This window comes from Tachyglossus aculeatus, chromosome 25 (assembly GCF_015852505.1).
Source record: "Tachyglossus aculeatus isolate mTacAcu1 chromosome 25, mTacAcu1.pri, whole genome shotgun sequence".
Taxonomy (NCBI): Eukaryota; Metazoa; Chordata; class Mammalia; order Monotremata; family Tachyglossidae; genus Tachyglossus; species Tachyglossus aculeatus.
Genome location: NC_052090.1, coordinates 14,243,835 through 14,265,747, shown reverse-complemented (window position 1 = coordinate 14,265,747; position 21,913 = coordinate 14,243,835). Strand labels below are relative to the sequence as shown.

The 21,913-nt window shown below is 41.4% G+C and overlaps 1 protein-coding gene across 1 annotated transcript in view; it reads right to left on the bottom strand.

Moving 5' to 3' along the window:
- Positions 1-334: 334 nt before the first annotated feature.
- The window catches only part of SNTG1 (syntrophin gamma 1), a 403,312-nt gene continuing 381,733 nt past the window's right edge, over positions 335-21,913 (bottom strand). Inside the window, exons 18-19 of the mRNA XM_038766634.1 lie at positions 18,327-18,437; positions 335-1,253 (exon numbers count right to left, since the gene is read on the bottom strand). Of these exons, the coding sequence (XP_038622562.1) occupies positions 1,086-1,253; positions 18,327-18,437 (279 nt within the window). The 3' untranslated portion in view covers positions 335-1,085. The remainder of the gene's footprint in view (positions 1,254-18,326; positions 18,438-21,913) is intronic.

The following is a 21,913-nucleotide window of genomic DNA, read 5'->3' as shown; positions in this document are numbered from 1 at the left end:
CTGGGATTTGCAAAGGGGGGAGAGGGGATGAGTGATGACACTATTCTGTCTTCACAATTTACCCAGTTCCCATTTTCAGATTGAGTGAAAATGTAGAAGGAACAGTACCCTTAACTATCAGACACCCTTGGTTCTGAGGTGGCTTTCGAGGGTCATTTGAGGACCTGATTTATAAGGTCCGAGTTCTCGGACTTCTGCTTTCTCCACCACTAAGGTTATTCTATGGGGTGCTCCCTCTTGAAGAGCCATCGCTACATTAGTTTGGTGAATGAGCACACTGTTCTGGAATAAAATGATTTCCCCTAAATGACCCTATGAACAAAGAAAAACACTATACTGAGGCATTTCATTTATGGCATTCACAATTAAAATAGCACATTCTTGGCATTTTTAATTCATATGAGGTTCTGGGCCTGCAGAGTTGAATATCAGTGGTCCAAGATGAGAGATGACTCTGTGCTAGGCCAGTATGGCTACACTGTACAATTATTATCATGACTAACAACAAAATAAACAACAACAGCAGGTTACCAGTAGGACACTATGGAGAAGGGGTAAAAATTTACATCAATGATTAAAGTGCTTTCTTCTTGGAGGAGATACTTATACAGATGTCTTTTCATGCTAGTCTCCTTACTCTTCCGTCTGTCTCTTGCTTGCTTTAATGTCACTTATAATGCAGTGGTAGGACATCAGTTCAGATCCAATGCCTTGGGTATTGTCATATAAAATAATCTGAAACCAGAAAATGACCGTCCGATTTTAGTTTTCCTATGGGTAGGTAAAAGTCCGATTGAATACTTAAGTGCTTCGTGAAATCACTTATTCTTTTGCCTCCGTTTTGGTAGAAATAGTCATTCTAAAAGCACATCAGTCTGATTAGCGGGTTCCAACTCGGGTTACCGATTGATGTGTTGTGGAATAGAGAAAAATTTATGCTACCATAGGACCTTTCTTTCTGCTGAAGTGGTGATCTGCTGGGCCTTTCTGGATTGATTGGTTGGTTTGTGGTTCCTCCAGGGTCCGAGGCTAATGAATACTGTTCCACCACAGTGCGCTCGGATTAGGGGCTGGTCCGTGGGATATCAGGTGGTATACTTGACCACTTTGCCTGGAGCAGCGGATGTGGAACTCGCAGAGGCAGAAGTAGTGGCCTGACTGCCTAAATACAGTGGGTCCAAACAGGCCACTTTGGCAGCAAAGAATGAATGGATACAATGGAGAACAGCAAACAGATTGGAGAACTCCAACTCCTGAAAAAGAGGGTAAAGAGAGATGAGATCCAAGAAAGATGTTGGAAAGAAATGATTTGGGGCAATCCATTACCTGATATTACTTTTGTTTTTTATTTTCAGTAAAATTATTGATCTAGATGCTGGTCTGTCAGTGAGAGACATATATTCCTAAACCCTGGGCATTGAGCAGTTCTGAGTATAAGAAATTTAACCAAATTTACCACTTGCCACAGGCCTGTTTTAACCTGATGAAGTCAAAGGTGAAAGCAATATAATCTTCCAATCATTACTGCCACACAGTTGATAGGCAGTTTGAGGCAACAGGTTTTTTTTCTATTTACATTCTTTAATGTTTTCCACTCACAAATCATAACTTGCCAGCAGAAGATGAGGGAATAAATGGTAATTTAACAATTTACAATTTCGAATCTTAACAATTCCTATCTTCGTTTATAGAGCACGGGCTTTGGAGTCAGAGGTCATGGGTTCAAATCCCGGCCCTGCCAATTATCAGCTATGTGACTTTGGGCAAGTCACTTAACTTCTCTGTGCCTCAGTTACCTTATCTGTAAAATGGGGATTAAGACTATGAGCCTCCTGTGGGACAACCTGATCACCTTGTAACCTCCCCAGTGCTTAGAACAGTCCTTTGCACATAGTAAGTGCTTAATAAATGCCATCTTTATTATTATTATTATTTTAACCTTTGATGATCTGTTAGGCCCTGAAAAGTCAAAAAAACATTCCCTCAAGCACTGGGAAACTGAAAGCAGTGACTTGGCCAAAGGTAAAGCTATAAACAATAGTTTTCATCTTGAAATCTGCTCATTTTGAAGAATTTTTCACCTCCAAGAGAATATATTTATGTTCTCACATGGTAATTGTTTCCAGGAAGTTAATGAGAAGAAAAGATGAAAATTGTGGTCTCTAAGGACGAATGAGAACTTTAAAAGACAATCTATGCACCAGAAGAAAAAAAATTAACTGAAAACTGAAAAATAACTCAAGAATCTTCAGTGGTTCCTAGTAGATTAAAACCCAAAGCAGTTAGATACTTCTTCCCGCTTAAATCTTTACATTACTTTTAAATCAGTTCTATATTTTCCAAATGAAATTTCCCATCAATTCACTGTTGATTTAAATTGATACACTTTCTTGTTCCTTGGAATGGGTGCTATAATGCTTTCATTTTTCAATGTTCCTTGACACTTTTGGATTTGTTTTGCCCAGAAACTGCCCTTTTTTAGCACAACGCCACTAAAGAAAACAAATGGATATGGGAAAATGGATAATGTGATATAGGTATTCTTGGCTGGGAAGACATGGCCAGGATTTACTATTTAGGTTACATGCCTTGTCTCTTTCTGCCACCGGAGCTTATTGGAAGTTGAGCAGGAGATTCCAATCACTTGGTTCTAAGTTTCCCTCACCCTCCAAGTACTTATTGACTGCACAGGAGGTACTCAGTAAATACCAGCACTTAGAACAGTGCTTCGCACATAGTAAGCACTTAACAAATGCCATCATTATCATTATTATTACTATTGCTAACCTTGTGGCCCAAGGGGTGGGGAGGAAGAATTTACTCTCCATCCTCTACCACTATATGTAGGTAGCTCTAGGTCCTTTTCTTTCTCATCTTGTAGAGCAGAAGGGGGAGGGGAGGATGGTTGAGGTACTTGGCTTTTCCCTCCCTACTTGTCCCAACTACTGGCCTTCATGGTTCAGCTCTCCTGAGCCCCACTTACCTGGAGGGGAGAGTCTACTTGGCCCTATCAGCCTCTCAGTGATGTCTGTGAGCTTCTTCTAGGACTGTGGGCTCCTTGTGGGCAGAAAACATATCTACCTACTCTATTGTATTGTGTTGTAGTGCACTCTTCCAAGAGCTTATTTATTTATATTAATTTCTGTTTCCCCTTTTAGACCTGAAGCTCATTATGAGCAGGGAATTTGTCTGTTTAGTCACACTGTACTCTCCCAAGCACTTAGTACAGTGCTGTACACACACTAAGCTCGCAGTAGATATGAATGAATGGATGCTTAGTACAGTGATCTGCACACAGAAAGAGCTCAATAAATACCATCGGTTTGATTATTAAGCCCATTCTGTGCATAGAGCACTGCACTAAATGCTAGCGAGAGTACAGTACAATCAAGTTTGTAGACATGATCCCTGTCCTTAAGGAACTCACACTCAAGTGGGGGAGAAAGACATTAAAATGAAATACAGATATGGGAAGCAGGAGAAGCCTGTTTACTTGTATTGTTGTTTGTCTTAACCCTCTAGACTGTAAGACCATTGTGGGCAGCAACTGTCCTTCTTCATTGCTGTATTGTACTTTCCAAGCGTTTAGTACCATTCTCTGCACACAGTAAGTGCTCAATAAATGACTGAATGAGAGTATAGAAATGTGTACATAAGTGCAGGGAGGGTGGGGTGAGTATTTAACTTGGGAATACAGACTTTAGTGTAAAGGTGAGGCAGTATGGGAGAAATAGTGCAGAGAGATGAGAGATAAGTCAGGGAAGGCTGCTTGGAGGAGATAGGACTTTACTAGGGCTTTGAGGATGGGAGAAGTACTGATCTGTCCGATCTGTAGCAGGAGGGAGTTCCAGGCAGGGGGGGAAGTAGGAAAAAGGGATCAATGAGAGAGGCAAGAGTAGGCTGGTGTTAGAGGAGCAAAGTGTGTGAGTTGGGTTATAGTGGGAAAGGAGAAAGAGTGAATTGAGAACTTGAATCTGATGGTAAGGAGTTTCCACTTGGTGGGAGGATGGATGAGCCACCTCTGGAAGTTTTTGGGGTGTCAGGAGAAGTCCACAGAAAATTATATTATAGAAAAATGATCCATGGATCCAGAGGCGACAAGCATACAAAGCTATTAAGGAACACCAATTCAATGATTTTTCTTACCAAAAAAGGTCAGACCTTCTGTCCTTCAAGTGACTGAATATATCAGATTCCAAAATGCTAACCAGCATCCCTTTCACTCTCTTGAGACTAAATGTGCACTTGGCTACATAGACAATTCAAAACTGCTGTCTGGTCTCTACCCTGGCAGTGATGAACAGGCTAAATGGGAGCAAAGCTTCATGACTAGGATCAGTCATAAACAATAACTGGCATCTTTCTTGCTGAGTTAAAAAAAAAAAACCTTTCAATTAAAACATATGTTTGCCATCCATTACCATGCATTTTAAAGCACTTGAGTACTCTGTTGACACCATCGTAAAAAAAATTATTTTTCACTTTTCAGAAGTGAAGCAGTCCCTTTAGCAAGCTATTCATCGAATGTCATTGTCAGGTTATTGCATGAAGTAGCATAACCCATGTTTCAACATATCTTTGCTACTGATAATTAAAAACAGAGGTGATTCATTTGATTCTTAATTCAAGGTTGCTCTAAATACAATACACTCATGACTGCATTAAGATAGATTAAACAAAATGTGAATTTCCTATTGCATCAGGAAGCAGGTCCTTTCCTTTTTATGCATTTTAGAACTTTCATCTTGGCGCTTGGGAGAATACAATATAATAGTAAACAGACACATTCCCTGCCCACAATGAGGTTACATTCTAGAGGGGGAGAGAGACACTAATATTGATAAATATATAAATTGGTGGTTCTCCAATGAAACAGCTTAGGTTTGGTTCGTTTTTAGCAGCACTTGTAGAGCAGTGTGGCTTAGTGGAAAGAGCATGGGCTTGGGAGTCAGAGGTCATGGGTTCTAATCATGACTCCGCCACTTGTCTGCTGTGTGACCTTGGGCAAGTCACTTCACTTCTCTGTGCCTCAGTTCCCTCATCTGTAAAATGGGAATTAAAGCTGTGAGCCCCACGGGGGACAACGTGATTACCTTGTATCTCCCCCAGCATTTAGAACAGTGCTTGGCACAAAGTAAGCACTTAACAAATACCATCATTATTATTACTACTATGATTATTATTATTAATCATTGCCCTGCCACTTTTCTGCTATGTGACATTTGGGCAAGCTACCTAACATCTCTGTTCCTCAGTTTCCTCATCTGTAAAATGGGTATTAAATACCTGTTCTCCCTACCCCATTGATTGATTTGGTTATATTCATTCATTCAATCATATTTACTGAGCACTTACTGTGTGCAGAGCACTGTACTAAGCACTTGGAAAGTACAATTCAGCAACAGATAGAGACAATTCCTACCCAACAATGGGATCACAATCTAGAAGACGGGTTCACAGTTGAGAAGATGGACTCACTGGGGGTTGAGTACTGGATGAAAATATATTTTAGATTAATTTAGATTAATACTACCAAATAACTCATACTAGCTGGGTCTAGACACCAAAAGCTCTTATTGTGAAGTTCCTTGATTTTTGCTAAGCAGTCTAATGCTGAATTTTAATATTTATGGTGGACATCTTTGGACTGGCTTAATTGTGGTACTCTCCTATTTTGAAGGATGCGTTAGTAATGGAGGAGAAGTTCCTCATTAGATAGCAGAGCCACAAAAATTAAATTCCTGAGACACAGACAGCAGGCCCCACAAATGGCAAGTTTGGCTCATTGCAAGCTGAGGTCACAGTTAGTGCCACCAGAGAAGAGGAGATACTTGAGAGGAAAGAGGAAGCAGTAACTGATGCTCTATGGTTTTCCCACTGACATTCCTTTTATTCCTGCCATAATCGGGGCAGAAATTGAGCAGTGTTGGGCATCTGGCAGAAGTGGTAGTGACTGATGAGATGGCACAGCATTAGTTACAACTTCCTCTTAAGGGCTACACAACCGCTCTTGGTGCTGGACACCAGCTTATGAGGAAATGACTCTTTCAGTAGGTGAATGTGTTGTGTATCTTTGTGGGCAGAGTGGGGGCCCACTGGAGTGAGCCTATCCTCGCTCTCTCCCTCCCACCTCTCCCTCCTAGCAATCATTTAATCAAATGTATTGAGCACTTACTTTGAGCAGAACACTATACTAAATGCTTGGGAGGGTACAATAGAATTAGTAGACATGATCCCTGCCCTCGATAATAATTATGTTATTTGTTAAGTGCTTACTGCGGGCTAAGCACTGTTCTAAGCACCGAGGAAGATACAAGGTAATCAGGTTGTCCCACGTGGGGCTCACAGTCTTAATCCCCATTTTACAGATGAGGTAACTGAGGCACAGAGAAGTTAAGCAACTTGCCCAGGGTCACACAGCAGGCAAGTGGTGGAGACAGGATTAGAACTCAAGTCCTCTGACTATTAAGCCAGTGCTCTTGCCACCAGGCCATGCTATTCAAGGGTTTTCTTATTCCAATTGGGAAGATAGACATTTAAATTACAGACCCCTGTTCCCTTCTTCTTTGCCTGTCCCTCTTCTCTTGGCCTCTCTTTCTGCCTCTCTTTACTCCCCTTTTCTCCCCACATTATGGTATGGCCTTTGTCTCTACTCTCTGGTTGCCCCAGCCTCTTTCCATCAGCCTCTTTCCATTCATTCCACCTTATTCATAGGTTTAGTTCTATGGGAGTTTGTGGAGCTAAGGTATCAAAAACTAAAGTGCAGTACTGATTTATATTTATTTCCAGTACCTGTGCTCTATGCGATCCAGCTGAGTTGGACATAAATTCATTATAATTTCCTTACCCACAGAAATTTGCCCATAGACAGCAGGGCAAACTATTACTGTCAAACTAGAAAACATGAAATAGCTAGCAATGTTCTTTTTAAGCTGCTGTTACCGTATTTGTGCCATCCTATTTACACTTTTCAAGTGAGAAAGCATGTAGGGGTTTATGAGGCCTGGGAAACAGGCTGTCTGGGAATAATAATAATAATAATTGTGGTATTTGTTAAGCGCTTACTATACGCGAGCACTTTACTAAGCATTGGGGTAGATAGAAGATAACCAGGCGGGTCGCAGTCCCTGCCCCACATGGAGCTCACAGTCCTAATCCCCATTTTACAGGTGTGGTAACTGAGGCACAGAGAAGTGAAGTGACTTGCCCAAGGTTACACAAGCAGACAAGTGGTGGAACTGGAATTAGAACCCAGGTCCTCTCATTCCCAACCCGGTGCTCTTTCCACTAGGCTATGCTTCTTCTCTAGGCATCGAAACATGCCTATTATTTTCTGCTGGGGCCTTCATCTTTGCTGGTGAATGACCCTAGCCTGAACTGATCTCCATAAACTGCCACTGCCAAGTTAGCACAATGCAGCTATTAAACATTTAGAGAAAGGCCTTGCTGACAACATTTCTAGAAAACTTGCTAATGTAAAAGCACCCATAGGGTATTTTTTGCTCCTCCTGTGTCAGTTAATAATTATGACATTTACTAAGCACTTATATGTGTTAAGCACTGTGGTAGACACAAGGCTGACAGATTGGTCACAGCTCCTGCCACACAAAATCCTTTATCCCCATTTTGCTGATGAGAAAACTGAGACCCAGAGAGGTTGTGAGCTGCCCAAGGTCACAAAGGAGGCTTGAACTTGGATCTCCGGACATGTAGCCCTTGTTCTTTCCCCTAGGCCACAGGACAGTGTGAGCACAGGCAGGGTCCCCAGTTATTTGTCATCCTTTCCCACCTCCCAGAGTTGACTTTTCCAGCTGGCAGTATTATAGCAGAGTCCATCTGAGCAGGAGCCCCTCAAGGGTGTATACCAATTTGCTGTCATCTGTGACCACTTAGAAGCAGATAGCTGGATTAATGCCATCTAGTTCTCCCGCCTTAGGGCCCATCCCAGAAAGTTAATTACGCAGACCTCAATTATCCAAAAAGATAGAGGTTTATTCAAATCATTGAGAAGAAAACAGGCTAAATAGACAGAATTTGGCCTTTTCGAGATAGCCAAATCGAATTTTGTCTAACATTCAATGGCCTGAACAGTCCTCTATCCCAAAGAGTTCAGACATTTTGTTATATAAATCTGAATTCCAGGGCTTCTCTAAGTCAAGTGGTCAACTTGCCAGTAGACATTTTGCCCCTTTCTCTTAGGTGGTTCCAGTAACATAATCAAACAAAGGGAGTAACATTGCCTGGCAGGGCCATTTTGCAGCTTCATGTCACTCTTCTCTTGGTCCCATTAAAAATAATAATAAAATATAAAAACCTCTAAATCGCAGGAAAAATGCCCCCAAATAATATCCTGGGGGAGTGTAGAGCCTCAGCCCAGGAATCACTACCAAGGGGGTATGAGGGGCTCTTCCCTTTAGGTTTCTGCAAGCTGATTGTGAAACTGTCTGGAAATAGATCTAGATCTGGGGAAGAGGGAAGGGGAAGCAAGGTGAGAATGAGAGAATTAGGGTTTGATAGCATTTTAAAATTGTGGGTGAATAGTTAGGAAGCCACTAAATGCCCCAATACATTGTGCCACTGTGATATCATTAGTGCGCCAAACCCCAAGTCTAGAATTGCTCATGAATCCTTGTAAAGTTATCCTTTTTCTTACCATTTCTCAGAAAGATGAAACCTATCACTTTTTTCAGGGTTTTTGAAAGTTTGTTCCATCACAGTCCTACAAATTGCAAACAGCCACTGTCAAAAACAGATAATTTTGCCTCCAACCAATCCTGATACTTCCTTTACAAGCAGTCAATAATATTTAGTGAGTGCTCCCTGTGGACAGAGCACTGAACTAAACTCTTAGAAGAGTACAACAGAATTAGTAGACACGATTCCTATCTGCAAGAAGTTAACAATCTCGCAGAGACTGACTCTCCGATAACTTGCAGGTCGGAAGAAAAAATCAGAGTACAAAAACATGTTTCCATCTCTAGCCTTTCAGCGACTTGTCGGCAGGGAATGCAGCACCATTTTAGATTGTGAGCTCCCTGAGAGACTGGGACTGTGTTTATTGTTCCCGATGTAATAATTATGATGATTGTAATTATAATGATTACAGTACTTGTTACGCACTTACTATGTGTCAAACACGGTTCTAAATGATGGGGAAGATACAAGTTGGTCAGTTTGTTCACAGTCCCTGTCCCACATGGGGCATAGAGACTAAATAGGAGGCAGTAGGATTTAATCTCTGTTTTACAGCTGAGGTAACTGAGGTACAGAGAAGTTAAGTGACTTACCCAAGGTCACTCTATATTAGAGTTTAGGAGAGTACAAAACAGTTAGTAGCCACAATCCCTGCCCTTAAGCAGTTTACAAGGTTAATCAAGGAAGCCTTCAAGGATGAGATGTGATTTCAGAAAGATCTTGAAGATGAGTAAATAAATGGTAGTTATTGAGCACTGACTATTTGCGAAGCACTGTACTAAGTGCTCAGGAGAGTACAAAAGTGGTTTCCTTGATATGAAGGGGAGGGAGTCCAAGGCAGGAGGAAAAGCATGAGCAAAGAGTCATCCATGACAAAGAGAATGTGGCATAGTGAATAGGTTTGCTAGAACAGAATCAGGTTTGCAAGCTCGTGTGTGGTGGTAACAGAGCAAGGATAGGTACAGGGGAGCAAGTATAAGCCTTAAGAGCCGCCTGTTTGGCATTTAGCCTCACTAATTCAAAATTATCTTCATCATGGTGCCTTTGCCATGGAACTCAAAAAAGCCAAAAGAAAAGTGAAGGGTTTACTTGTCAAGATTACAGCTTATGTGTCTGGCGTTTCCGGCCCACATCCTCCCCCTGGCCTGGAATGCCCTCTCTCCACACATCAGCCAAGCTAGCTCTCTTCCTCCCTTCAAAGCCCTACTGAGAGCTCACCTCCTCCAGGAGGCCTTCCCGGACTGAGCCCCCTTCTTCCTCTCCTCCTCCGCATCCCCCATGCCCTACCTCCTTCCCCTCCCCACAGCACCTGTATATATGTTTGTACAGATTTATTACGCTATTTATTTTACTTGTACATAGTTATTATTCTATTTATTTTGTTAATGATGTGCATCTAGCTTTTATTTATTCTGATGACACCTGTCCACATGTTTTATTTTGTTGTCTGTCTCCCCCTTCAAGACTGTGAGCCCCTTGTTGGGTAGGGACCGTCTCTATATGTTGCCTACTTGTACTTCCCATGTGCTTAGTATAGTGCTCTGCACACAATAAGCGCTCAATAAATATGATGAATGAATGAATGAGAGTTCATTTTCTAAGCAGACTTAGGAAACCTAATTAACAAGTCAGTAAGTGAAATGATATGTTATGATCCATGCCGCTCCAGAACAGATTTTATATTAAAATATCTGAAATGTCTTTAAAAGTCCCTCATCCCAGATGCAGAAAATATTGCTGTCCAGGGATGTTTTCAAAGTCAATCTAAATCATGATGCCTCCAAGTGACTCTTTTTTTTTTTTGCTGCAATTCCTAACTTGTATCACATCCAAAGGTCAGAGTCAGGGAGGTTTTCAGCAAAGATCCTGGGAAACTGGGGCTGGCACAATCAGTAGGCAAAGATTGGGCAGTGGGGTAAAATACATGACAGTATGTATTTTCTACATATATTTTAAGCATGGGTAATCACAGTTACTTGTTGACAGTTTCAGTGGTCAGCAAGATGAAATAGCTGAATAAAAAAATAAGCAAAATCAATATACTGTGTGTGAAACTTTGAATTGTGTCTTGCATAATGAGTTCCATTTCCCCACAAGTATAAATTCAGCCGTGCTGGAATGGAACAGTCAACAGTGTTACAGAAAATCGACACTAGTTAATAGCACAGTTCCACGTGCTATAAGTTATATGCCCCTCAAAAGTTAGCAGAATTGACCTTCTGATATATATTCATTTGTGTCTGCATCAAGCTGTTTTCTTACCGGAATTGTGGTGTTGAGCTTTAACTTAGTGACTCCATTTCACTTGATTTTTGCATTTATTGAGCACCTACTGAGTGCCAAGCACTTGGGAGACTACAACAGTAGCAAGATTTATCTCATGCCTGTTCTTCAAGGATCTTATTAAATAAACTTGCTTAGAATCTTTCAAAAAAAACAAGCAGTTTCAAACAATGCACCTTCCTCCCAGTCTTTAAGTAACGTCTTGAGGTTCTCCTACAACTAACTAGCATATTTTCAGACACAAGTTGCATGATATGTTTATGGTCTTCAACTTAAATTATGTCCTGTAAAAGGCCTTGTTTTGGAAGAAAGCCATGTTTAATGAGCTCAGCATGTAACTCAGCTTCAAAATCACTTTCTATGTTTTTACTTTGAAATGCAAGGCCATAGAAGATAAAACCTTTCCCAGTGAGTTTTCTCTGATCACAATATGGTTTTCTTCAATTGACATTTCTAGATTATAATTTGGTTGCCTTTCTACAAACCTTTCATATGTTGAAACATTTGAAGCATTCACAGACAGATAATCCTAATTGCCCTGGTGGCACATACTAGCCCATTCCTCACATACACTGTTTAAATTCAGTCTTAATTTACTACCCACAACCCTTCAGGTCAGTATTAATTTTTTTAATTCTACCTCATGTCTCAACTTTTGAAGTGCCTGGTTTTTGAACTTGCTGAAATAGGATCCTGCAACTCCATTACTTTCCGTGCGTTTGCAGAAATGCCAGTTGAGTTTATTCAGTACAGCACCTTTGCATATGGTATGCAATTCATTTTAATTGCGATTAATACACAAAACCTCACACTGTTATGTAGAAGCCAAGTGACTTGTTTTTCACATTCTATCTCAGATTTTTAGAAATGGCTGGTTAGAGGAAGGAAAATGAGTGGTGCTCTTTTTAAGCTTCCTAACTTTACTAAACTGTCCTTACATGCACTTTTCAAGCGTGAAACTAAATCCTGACAATATCTGCACATTCAGCAAAGCCAAGGAACAATTTCTAACATCAGCACCCATATATACCTATAAATAATGTGGCTCGATTTTCCTTCAATGCAATTTTAATCTTACAGTGAGTAGTGTCAGCTGGTTCATTACAAAAGAGAGGTTCTCCCTTGCCTAACTGTCTGAGGTATAGAAGGGAAGTGCAGAGACACTAGAGTGAGGAGAGGCATTGTAAGGGGGGCCAGGTTGTTGATCCGAATGTTATTTGAGCACTAGAGGTGGGCTCTCCAATGTACTCTGGAAGCCGAGAAGCAGCGTGGCTCAGTGGAAAGACCTGGGCTTGGGAGTCAGAGGTCATGGGTTCTAATCCCAGCTGTGCCACTTGTCGGCCGTGTGACTTTGGGCAAGCCACTTGACTTCTCTGGGCCTCAGCTACCTCATCTGTAAAATGGGGATGAAGACTGTGAGCCCCACGTGGGACAACCTGATTACCTTGTATCTATCCCAGAGCTTAGAACAGTGCTTGGCACATAGTAAGCGCTTAACAAATACCAAAATTATTATTATTATGATTAAAGGTCCTGCTTGAGAGCTGGTAGCAATTTGGGGGAGCCAGACAGCTGGGTTGGTCACTTTAAGGCCAAGAGAGGCTGATGCAGAAGGTGGTAGTTTGGTTCTACAATGGGTCAATTTGGGCTTCTATCAGTAAACACTTACTATGGGCACAGAGCACTGTACTAAGCACTTGGGGGTGTAGTTCAGTAGATAGACACGATCCCTGTCCTCAAGGAGCTTACAATGTAGCGACGAAGCAAACTGTGACCCTCAGAGGTACCTGTTCATTCATTTATTCAATTGTGTTTATTGAGCGCTTACTGTGTGCAGAGCACTGTACTAAGCGCTTACCTGTTCTGGGCTTAAAGTACACTTGGGGAACAGTGGACCTGCCCTGGTGTTCCCTGGTTTTGGTAGGTAGTGTCAGTAGTAGTAGCAGTAATAAGTAATACTACTTATGTGTGTACTGTGTTCACAGCCCTCTACTAAGCTCTAGGGAGTGAACAGTACAACAGAGTTAGTCGGCATGGTCGCTGACCACAAGGATCTTAGGTCTACAGGAGGAGACAGACAATAATATAAACAAATAAGATATTTACCCAAGTTCTGTGGGGCTGAGGGTGGGGTGAATATCAAGTGCTTAAAGGGTACATATCCAAAGTACGTAGGTGATCGAAGGAGTAGGGGGATAGAGGGATTAATTGGGAAATTATTCTTCATCTGTTGATGTATCTATCAGTTATGCCTACTCTCTACTCCACTGGATTATATACTCCTCATTAGCAAGGATTTGTTTTGTTCCTAGAAGAAGCAGCTCGGACTAGTGGAAAGAGCATGGAACTGAGAGTCAGAGGATCTGGGTTCTAATCCCAGCTCCATCATGGGTCTGCTGGGTGACCTTGGGCAAGTCACTTACATTCTTTGAGCCTCAGTTCCCTCACCTGCAAAAATGGGGATTCAGTACTTGTTCTCCTTCCTACTTAGACCTCATTAATGAATGAAGATGGCCGGTTAGGGAATAGAGAGGTAGGGTGAGGACAGGTGGTGGATAGCCTTAAAGCCTTAGCGTAATTTTTGTTTAATGTTGAGAGACATGGGAAGCCAGGAGAGGATTTTGAGGAGAGGAGAGATGTGGACAGAGTGATATCAGAAAGATTATCTGTGCAGAAGCATGTAGTGTAGAATAGAGGGAGGAGAGGAGAGGCTAGAGGCTGGGAGACCGACAAGAAGACTAATGCAGTAGTCTCGCCATGGGAGACCAGGGTGGTAGCACTTGTTGTGGAGTGAAAGGGGAAGATCTGGGGGGTGGTGTGCAGGAAGAACTGACAGGATTTGGCCATAGACAATGTGAGAGTAGAGGATGATACAGGTTGCAGACTTCCAGGACAGAGAGCCTTTTAGTTGATATTCACTAGGGCCATCCTCATTTCTTATAAACACTATGCATGCGAACCAGCGCTTATTTTCATGGAGGATTGCTTGAATTACTGGGAAACTGGGTAGAGCTTGGGGTCCTCTGGAGCGGGAGTACTCTGAGACCAAATATCAGCTGCTTCTTCTCCCTTTCACCTCGACCATGGCCACTGGCCTTAAGTAAATGTAGCCCTGGCAGTTCTAAGAAGGGAAGGGTGTGAAGCAAAGGCCCAGCCCCTCTCTGGGGAAGGCAGTTCTGGTGAGAATTTTGGCTCTGGTTCTCCTTGACATTCACTGCCCGTGGCTCGGTGGAGCTGTAAATAGGCCTTGCTTTGTGACTAGGAAAGGCCAACCCAAAAGGGGACACAGTAGGTGCCTACCGTCATTAAGACACTTTGAAATTGCTAGTCCAAGTACACACAGTTCAGCCATAACCCTGGCTTTCAACTTGTGATTTGGAAATCAGGGAAAGTCCTTGTGATAGGGTGAGCTTGTGGGGCTTGGGGTCCAGTGTTATCAAAGGAACTGGTTGTGGGCAGATGTAACACCCAAGCACGTAGTACAGTGTTTTGTACACAATAAGTGCTCAATAAGTATGATTGACTGACCTACTGAAAGCATCTGTTCAGGTGAGATTGTCCTTTTTTTAAAAAAATGGTATTTGTTAAGCACTTAATATATGCCAGTCATTCAGTTGTATTTACTGAGTGATTTTCTTAGTGCAGAGCACAATACTAAGCACCTGGGCGTATATTAAGCAGCATGGCATTGTGGATAGAGCATGGGTCTAAGAATCAGAAGGTCATGGGTTCTAATCCTGACTCTGCCACATGTCCGCCGTGTGACCTCAGGCCAGTCACTTCACTTCTCTGTGCCTCAGTTACCTCATCTGTAAAATGGGGATTGAGACTGTGAGCCCCATGTGCGACAGGCACTGTGTCCAACCCAATATGTTTGTATCCACCCTGGTGTTTAGTACTGTGAGTGGCATATTAAGCACTTAACAAATACCATAATAATTATTATTAATCATTAATTAATAATTACTATTACAGTGTAACAATAAAACAGACACATTCCCTGCTCACAACTTTCATTCATTCAGTTGTATTATATATCATATATCCCGTATGCCCACGGGAAGGGGCGTGGCTCAGTGGCAAGAGCACGGGCTTTGGAGTCAGAGGTCATGGGTTCAAATCCCTACTCCACCACATGCCTGCTGTGTGACCTTGGGCAAGTCACTTAACTTCTCTGAGCCTCAGTTACCTCATCTGTAAAATGGGGATTCAGACTGTGAGCCCCACGAGGTACAACTTGATCACCTTTCTAGACTGTGAGCCCACTGTTGGGTAGGGACTGTCTCTATATGTTGCCAACTTGTACTTCCCAAGCGCTTAGTACAGCTCTGCACACAGTAAGTGCTCAATAGGATTGATTGATTGATTGTATTTATCGAGTACTCACTGGGTGCAAAGCACTTGGGAGAGTACAATACAACAACAAACTGACTTATTCCCTGCCCACTATGAGCTCACAGTAAAGGCATTGTTCTGAATTCTTATGTAGATACTAGCTAATCTGGTTGGACACAGTCCATGTCCAACATGGGGCTCTGGGTCTTAATCCCCATTTTACATTTGAGGTAACTGAGACACAAAGAAGTTAAGTGACTTGCCCAAGGTCACACAGCAGGCAAGTTGCAGAGCCAGGGTTAGGATCCGGGCCCTTCTGACTCCCAGGACCATATGCCCTGGCCACTAGGCTACTCTGCTTCTGACCTCACTGGGTTGGCTGGAAATTGAACCTGGGTCAACTGCTTGGAAGGCAGCTACGCTCACCCACTATACCGCCAATGCCAACACGTGTTTCCCTCTGCATTCCCTTTCTCAGGAACCAACTCTCCCATTATAGGAGAACTGGGTATGCTTTTAATAGTGAAGATTTCATATCTATTTCATTTAGATCATCAGTCATCCAATTATCATAACGTAAGAATTTTATCACTATCTTTAGGATGCTAAGGAAACCTTTCAGAACTTATTACATTAGCTGAAATTGTTTTAATATGTTGACCTTACTTCAGAAATATGGCATCAGGGGTGGAGTAATAAACTATAATTAATGGTTAGATTTTCCCCATAACAATATTTAGGAGCCTGCTGGAAGTCTTTAATTATCCTGCTGCAGGGGAAAATACTGAGGGGAAGCTGGATTGGTGGATTTTTTTCATTCTTAGAATTTGGAAATGCAATGCCCTGAATTTTTAGGGGACTCTAATATAATAATGGAACAGTTAGACAACACACGCAGTTTGACTAAAAAAGTATGCCTGCTTGATGTGTTTTGGGGAGAGCACCCATAGGGAATTAGGTATGTTTATCTGGTAGCACAGTTTTGATATGGAGCACTACCAGGTTGTAAGGTCTTAAATCTGCCTGAAGTACCTTTCCCTAGTGGATTCAATGTGGACCTCTACATTCCCGGTGGGACCAGAAGTCTTCACCTTTGCTCCTTAGAACACGCCTCTCCCCATATCCCCCCCATTTCGCATATGCTATTTGTGGATGTTTTAGGAGGAGGCTATTGGAAATGTGTTTTGAGGTGTTGAATGACTGGCAAGATTGTCCAAGAAACGATGCTTTGTTCTTCAAAGAATCCTGGAACTAAATTTTACAAAAGCATTTAAATCTTATGGTGAGCTGGGAATATGTATTTTGCTTCTCTCTTGTACTTTCCCAAGTGCTTAGTGCAGTGTGTTGCACTCAGTAATGCTCAAAAAATACCATGACTATTGGTATTTCTTAGACCATCCCAGAAATATAATGATAACAATAATTGTGGTATTTAAGTGCTTACTATGTGCCAGGCACTGTATTGAGGCTGGGGTGGATACAAGCAAATCGGGTGGGATACAGTCCCTGTCCCATGTAGGGCTCACAGTCTTAATCCCCATTTTACAGATGAGATAACTGAGGCATAGACAAGTGAAGTGACTTGCCCAAGGTCACATGGCAGACAAATGGTACAGGTGTCATTAGAACCCAGGTCCTTAGGAGAATTCTGTCTGTCTGTCTGTGCTCTATCCACTATGCCACACTCATCATTTTCCACATGTAAAATGTCCCCTTTTCCAGTGGGTCTTGATCCTTAATAATCTTCCTCATGCCCAGCCTTTGTTCCAAGTGTATGCTTATTTACTTTCTCTTGTCCTTTCCTTGCTAAAAATGGAATCCAGGTAGTAAACACTGTCTGTGCACTATCTCCCCTATTTCCAGGAGGGAATTACATCCCTGTATGTTCTTCTTAAAATATAAGAATCCCAGTCCTGTAAGCTTCTCAACCAGAATTCCTGAGGAAAAAAAGTAATCTGGTGACATATACGTGCTATATGCAAAAAGATATAATAATAATAATAATAATGGCATTTATTAAGTGCTTATTATATGCAAGGCACTGTTCTAAGCACTGCGGAGGTTACAAGGTGATCAGGTTGTCCCATGGGGGGCTCACAGTCTTAATCCCCATTTTGCAGATGAGGTAACAAGCACAGAGAAGTTAAGTGACTTGCCCAAAGTCACACAGCTGACAATTGGCGGAGCCGAGGTTTGAACCCATGACCTCTGACTCCAGAGCCCGGGCTCTTTCCACTGAGCCACGCTACTACCCAGTATGTGTGTATTCTGAGTATAAACACAGCAAGAGATTTGTTTTCTTTTCTGTTAGGGGAAAGGGGGTTTGTAGGTAGTTAAAAATTCTGGGACACTGAAACTCTAGGCTGCTCAGCAGGGGGTATCCACAGTCATATAGAGGGCCAGTGAGTGCCAAATAATTAAAAAGAACATCCCTATGGAAGTCCATTGTCTAGAGATACAGGTGTGAGGGAGGAAAGGAATGTTTTTTCTGTACTGCTCAGGATAGTTCTGCCATGACTTTCAGAAAGACTTTATGCAGAAAACCAAACAACATACACAGTTTAATCACATTTACCAAATTTTCAACTATATTTGGGCACCATTCAATTGTTCCCCAAGTTTGCTTTCTAGGGTGTTTTATTATTTGGTTGGTGAGGAGGGATTAGGGTGGCCGAGACTGATCTCTTTTATACTTATTTTCAAAACTAGAATAAAGCTGGTTTTAATTGCCCCTATCATTCCACAGTGTACACAATGCGAAGCTTTAAGTATCCATGCAGGGTGAATTTTTTTTTTCATTTTGCTTTTGTTTTTCACAACCAAGTTGCTGCAGAGAAGCTTCAAATAACTCTGTGTTCTTTTCTTTTAACTTTGATATTGATTCATGGAGGCAACTGAAATATCTATCTGCATTTAGTAGCATAATTATATCCAAATCTCCTCTCCTTGTTTGGTTTCTTAATGATATAAAATGCAGTTATAGTCGGGTAATGTGATGGGTTTCTTGGTTTTACCTTTGCTTCAATCTGCTTAGTATCTGGATTCTGAAACAAAAATTTGATTTTGCTCTTGCCGTCATCTGAAGAACCTTTAAGCTGAGAAAATTTGTACCTCCAAAGTACAGCCTAAAGGAGGAAAAAAAAGACATGTGCAGGTCAATGCCATTAATATCAAACTGTGTGGAAAAGCAGGAAATATTGTCCTCCTAAAGAACAAGGAAAGTCCATTTGTTTAAAACAACGGCCTTACTCCAAAATTGTCAGTTAATGCATATTTTATGCACAGTGGGAAATGGCCCCCACTTAGGATTATTGTATTATTCCCCTTTGGAGGAAAATAATTCCATTAGTAGAAGAACACCTATTCTTTAAATTTTGGAGATTAAACTATGAGGCATAATTGATTAGAGAGATGGAACACAGTTTGTAGATATTCACGAAGTCCATTCATTTTGAAGAAGAAATGTCACCTTAATGACTATGAGGTTTCATGTTTTATCTAAATACGGCGTATATCTGATGCAGTTTGTTTATAGTTCTCATGGAGGGCCTTCACTGGCGTAGCTAAAGCAAGGAGCCTTCAATGGTCAAGATGTCAAAAATTCCGTTTCACGGTTTTTAATGTGGTGGATTGCTATCATAAGCAACAGAGGCTCTCTCCTTATGTAGCCACTGGAAGAGGCTCTCACCATACGTGGCCCTCTCCTTCCAAGCAAATCTCCTAACCAACCCTCCGTCTTGACTTTCCCACCTTTGATTCATTCCTGATGCCATTTTCCTGTCTGGGATACGCACCTTTCTTCATCTGTGCCAAACCTCATCATTTCAAAGCCCTTCTCAAAAGCCACCTCCTCTATAAAGTCCCTCCTGATTTAATCCCTCCAGTAGCTGGGTCAGGTCATTCTCTGTCACCTCAAAACTCAGGTACCCTCTTATTTACTTGTAAGTGTATTTGTTATTTATCCACTTGTGCTTGCACCTATTTATTATCATAGACTTTTCACTCTTACATATTCTCCAATTTATGTGTCCTTTTTTTTCCTATTGAATTGTAAAATCCCTGTGGGAACAGACAGTGTCTTAGGAAAACAGATGGCCTGATGGAAAGGGCAAAAGCCTCGGAGTTAGGGACTCCGCATTCTAATTTTGGCTGTACCACTTACCTGCTCCGTGACCTTGGGCAAGTCACTTAACTTCTCAGTTTCCTCAACTGTAAAATGGGGACTTCCTCTTAGGCTTTGAGGGACTGAGTCCAACCTGATTATCTTGTATCTACCCCAGTGCATAGTGCAATTCTTGGCACATAATAAGTGCTCAACGAACACTTTATTAATATTATTGTTATTATTATTTCACTTCTATATATTCCCTCGGGCTGTAGGACGGTGTTCTGCAAACAGAAGATGCTCAATAGATAATGTTGATGATAATGACTTGATAATGATGATAATGATAATGAGAAGTGTAGAAGTGTAGGGTTTCCTGTTGTTAGTTTTTAAGTCTTCCTTCTATATAATTTCCAATTAGTATCTATTTGGTAATGCATTATAAATAATTCAGATGAAGAGAAATAGAAGTAACTTGAGGTTTAAATAAGGATCTGTTCAAAAATATACTCTTAATGTGAGGGGAGCGATCATTTAACAATTGATCCAGCTGCTGCTACACCTCTTCCTCAGAAGTAGAAGGGTTTACTTTTTTGTCATCCCTCTGCTGGCAATTGAAATAAAGGTCACTGACACACCAGAGTAGTATTTGATCATCTGGCTAAGACTGGTCTCTGGGACTATCCAAAGAGTCACAGATCTCCAGGTTTGCTGTTCCCTAAAGTGAAACAAAGAGGATTGGATTCTGGATCCAATCTAAAACAGCACTTAGAATGTGTGGGGCAGTAGATACAAAGCACTTTCTCATCTCCTCTGGGAATTGTTTGATCCAGCCAGATTATTTGTGACATGTAGGCTCAGAGGTATAGAGAAACTGGACATCGAAACACTCTTATTCCAGACCTCAAAAGGCAAAGACAAAAATCACTAGGCGTATTTGTGCTAACTTTCCTTGGGCAGTCCATCCTTTGGTGTGATTAGTAGCTTAGCTGGCAGGAAAGGTAAAAGGAAATAAAAGTTTTCTGCCAGATTCTTCAGACTGTGTTCTTATTACTGCCTTCTAAACATTTCTTAAGGCTCCAAAGAGACCTGACCTGATAACATAAGAACATAAACAGTTCCTAGATGGAGTCAATGGTTTCCTTTTTCCTTTTATTTTTTCCCCCTTCCAAGACCTTCATTTTTTTAGTCCACAGAGCATATTGCTCTTTGCCAGCCGTGGAGCCACAGTGAGGCATAAGTGAGTCCCAACTCAGGGATAAAAAGTGAAATTAGTATATTAATGGATCCACAATTCTTCTCTACGCATTGCCCATTGCATGACCTTACAGCCATGCCATCAACCAAAATATTTAAAGTCAGTATTTCTTATTGGGTCACCGTATACAATCAAGACCTCATATAATTTTATTGTTTCTCTTCAAGCTCCTCATACTTAGGGTGACCATATTTTATTTTGTCTTCAATTGATCAATCAATGGTATTTGAGTGCTTTCTGTGTGCAGAGCACTGTATTAAGTCCTTAGGTAACTACAGTTGGTAGATTAGATCTCCATACTCAAGGAGCTGACAGTTTAGTCAGGAAGAAAACTGGGGTGGGTGGTGTGTGTGTGTACACGTGCTCTCTCTCACAGGGTTTCACTTCTTTTGTAAAACAATTCAGTATACTTTTTTCATGCTTTCTTCTTCCCCTTTGGTAACCTTGAGAGTGTAGAAATTGGGTGGAGTCAGAAGAAGGGGTTAAAGGTCCCTAGGGTTATGTGAATCATGTGCTATAAGTCCCAGAATGTTATTAGGTGGAAGTTACACATGTGCTCCAACCCCAACGTAGAATTTACAAGTAAGCAAGAACAGCTGGGAGTTGATGCCAAATAGACTGAACAGTTTAGCAAGGGCAGTCCCCAACTCCAGAGCATTTGTCTCTGTTTCTAAAATTGTCCAGACAACCTGCAGAATTCTGGGATTACCTTGTCTAAACCAGAACAATATGGGCAGCTGAAAGCTAAAACTCTTTTCAGTGGTTACTGGACTCTCTCCTCAGATAAAAATAGTTGGTGGTACAGTTCTTTATGTGTTCAGAAAACATGAGGTTTTCTAGTGCTCATTTCCCATGCTGAAATGCTAGCATACCTGTCTAAGAGACTATTCTGTCTTGGTTTGAGTATGTTGAAGAATAAGAATACCATTACATTTGCATGAAAGTGATTCCACAATATCGTGTCATCTCAATTATTTAATGTTTCCAGATGCACTGTTTTGTAGTCAAAAGGATATTCTCTCTCTCCCAAAACAGTAGGGTTGGCAAATCACAGGAATGCCCAATACCGAGAGTCCCCTGATATTGCAGTGTACTGTCCAGTACAATCAATCAGACTCGGTTGCTTTCAAGCATGATATCTTGCTGCGTTAACTGAAAGGTCTGGCAAAAGATCTAGTCTGCATTGCTGTTTGGACAATTAAATGAATAATGATATGGCCTGGCTCCTAATAAGTATT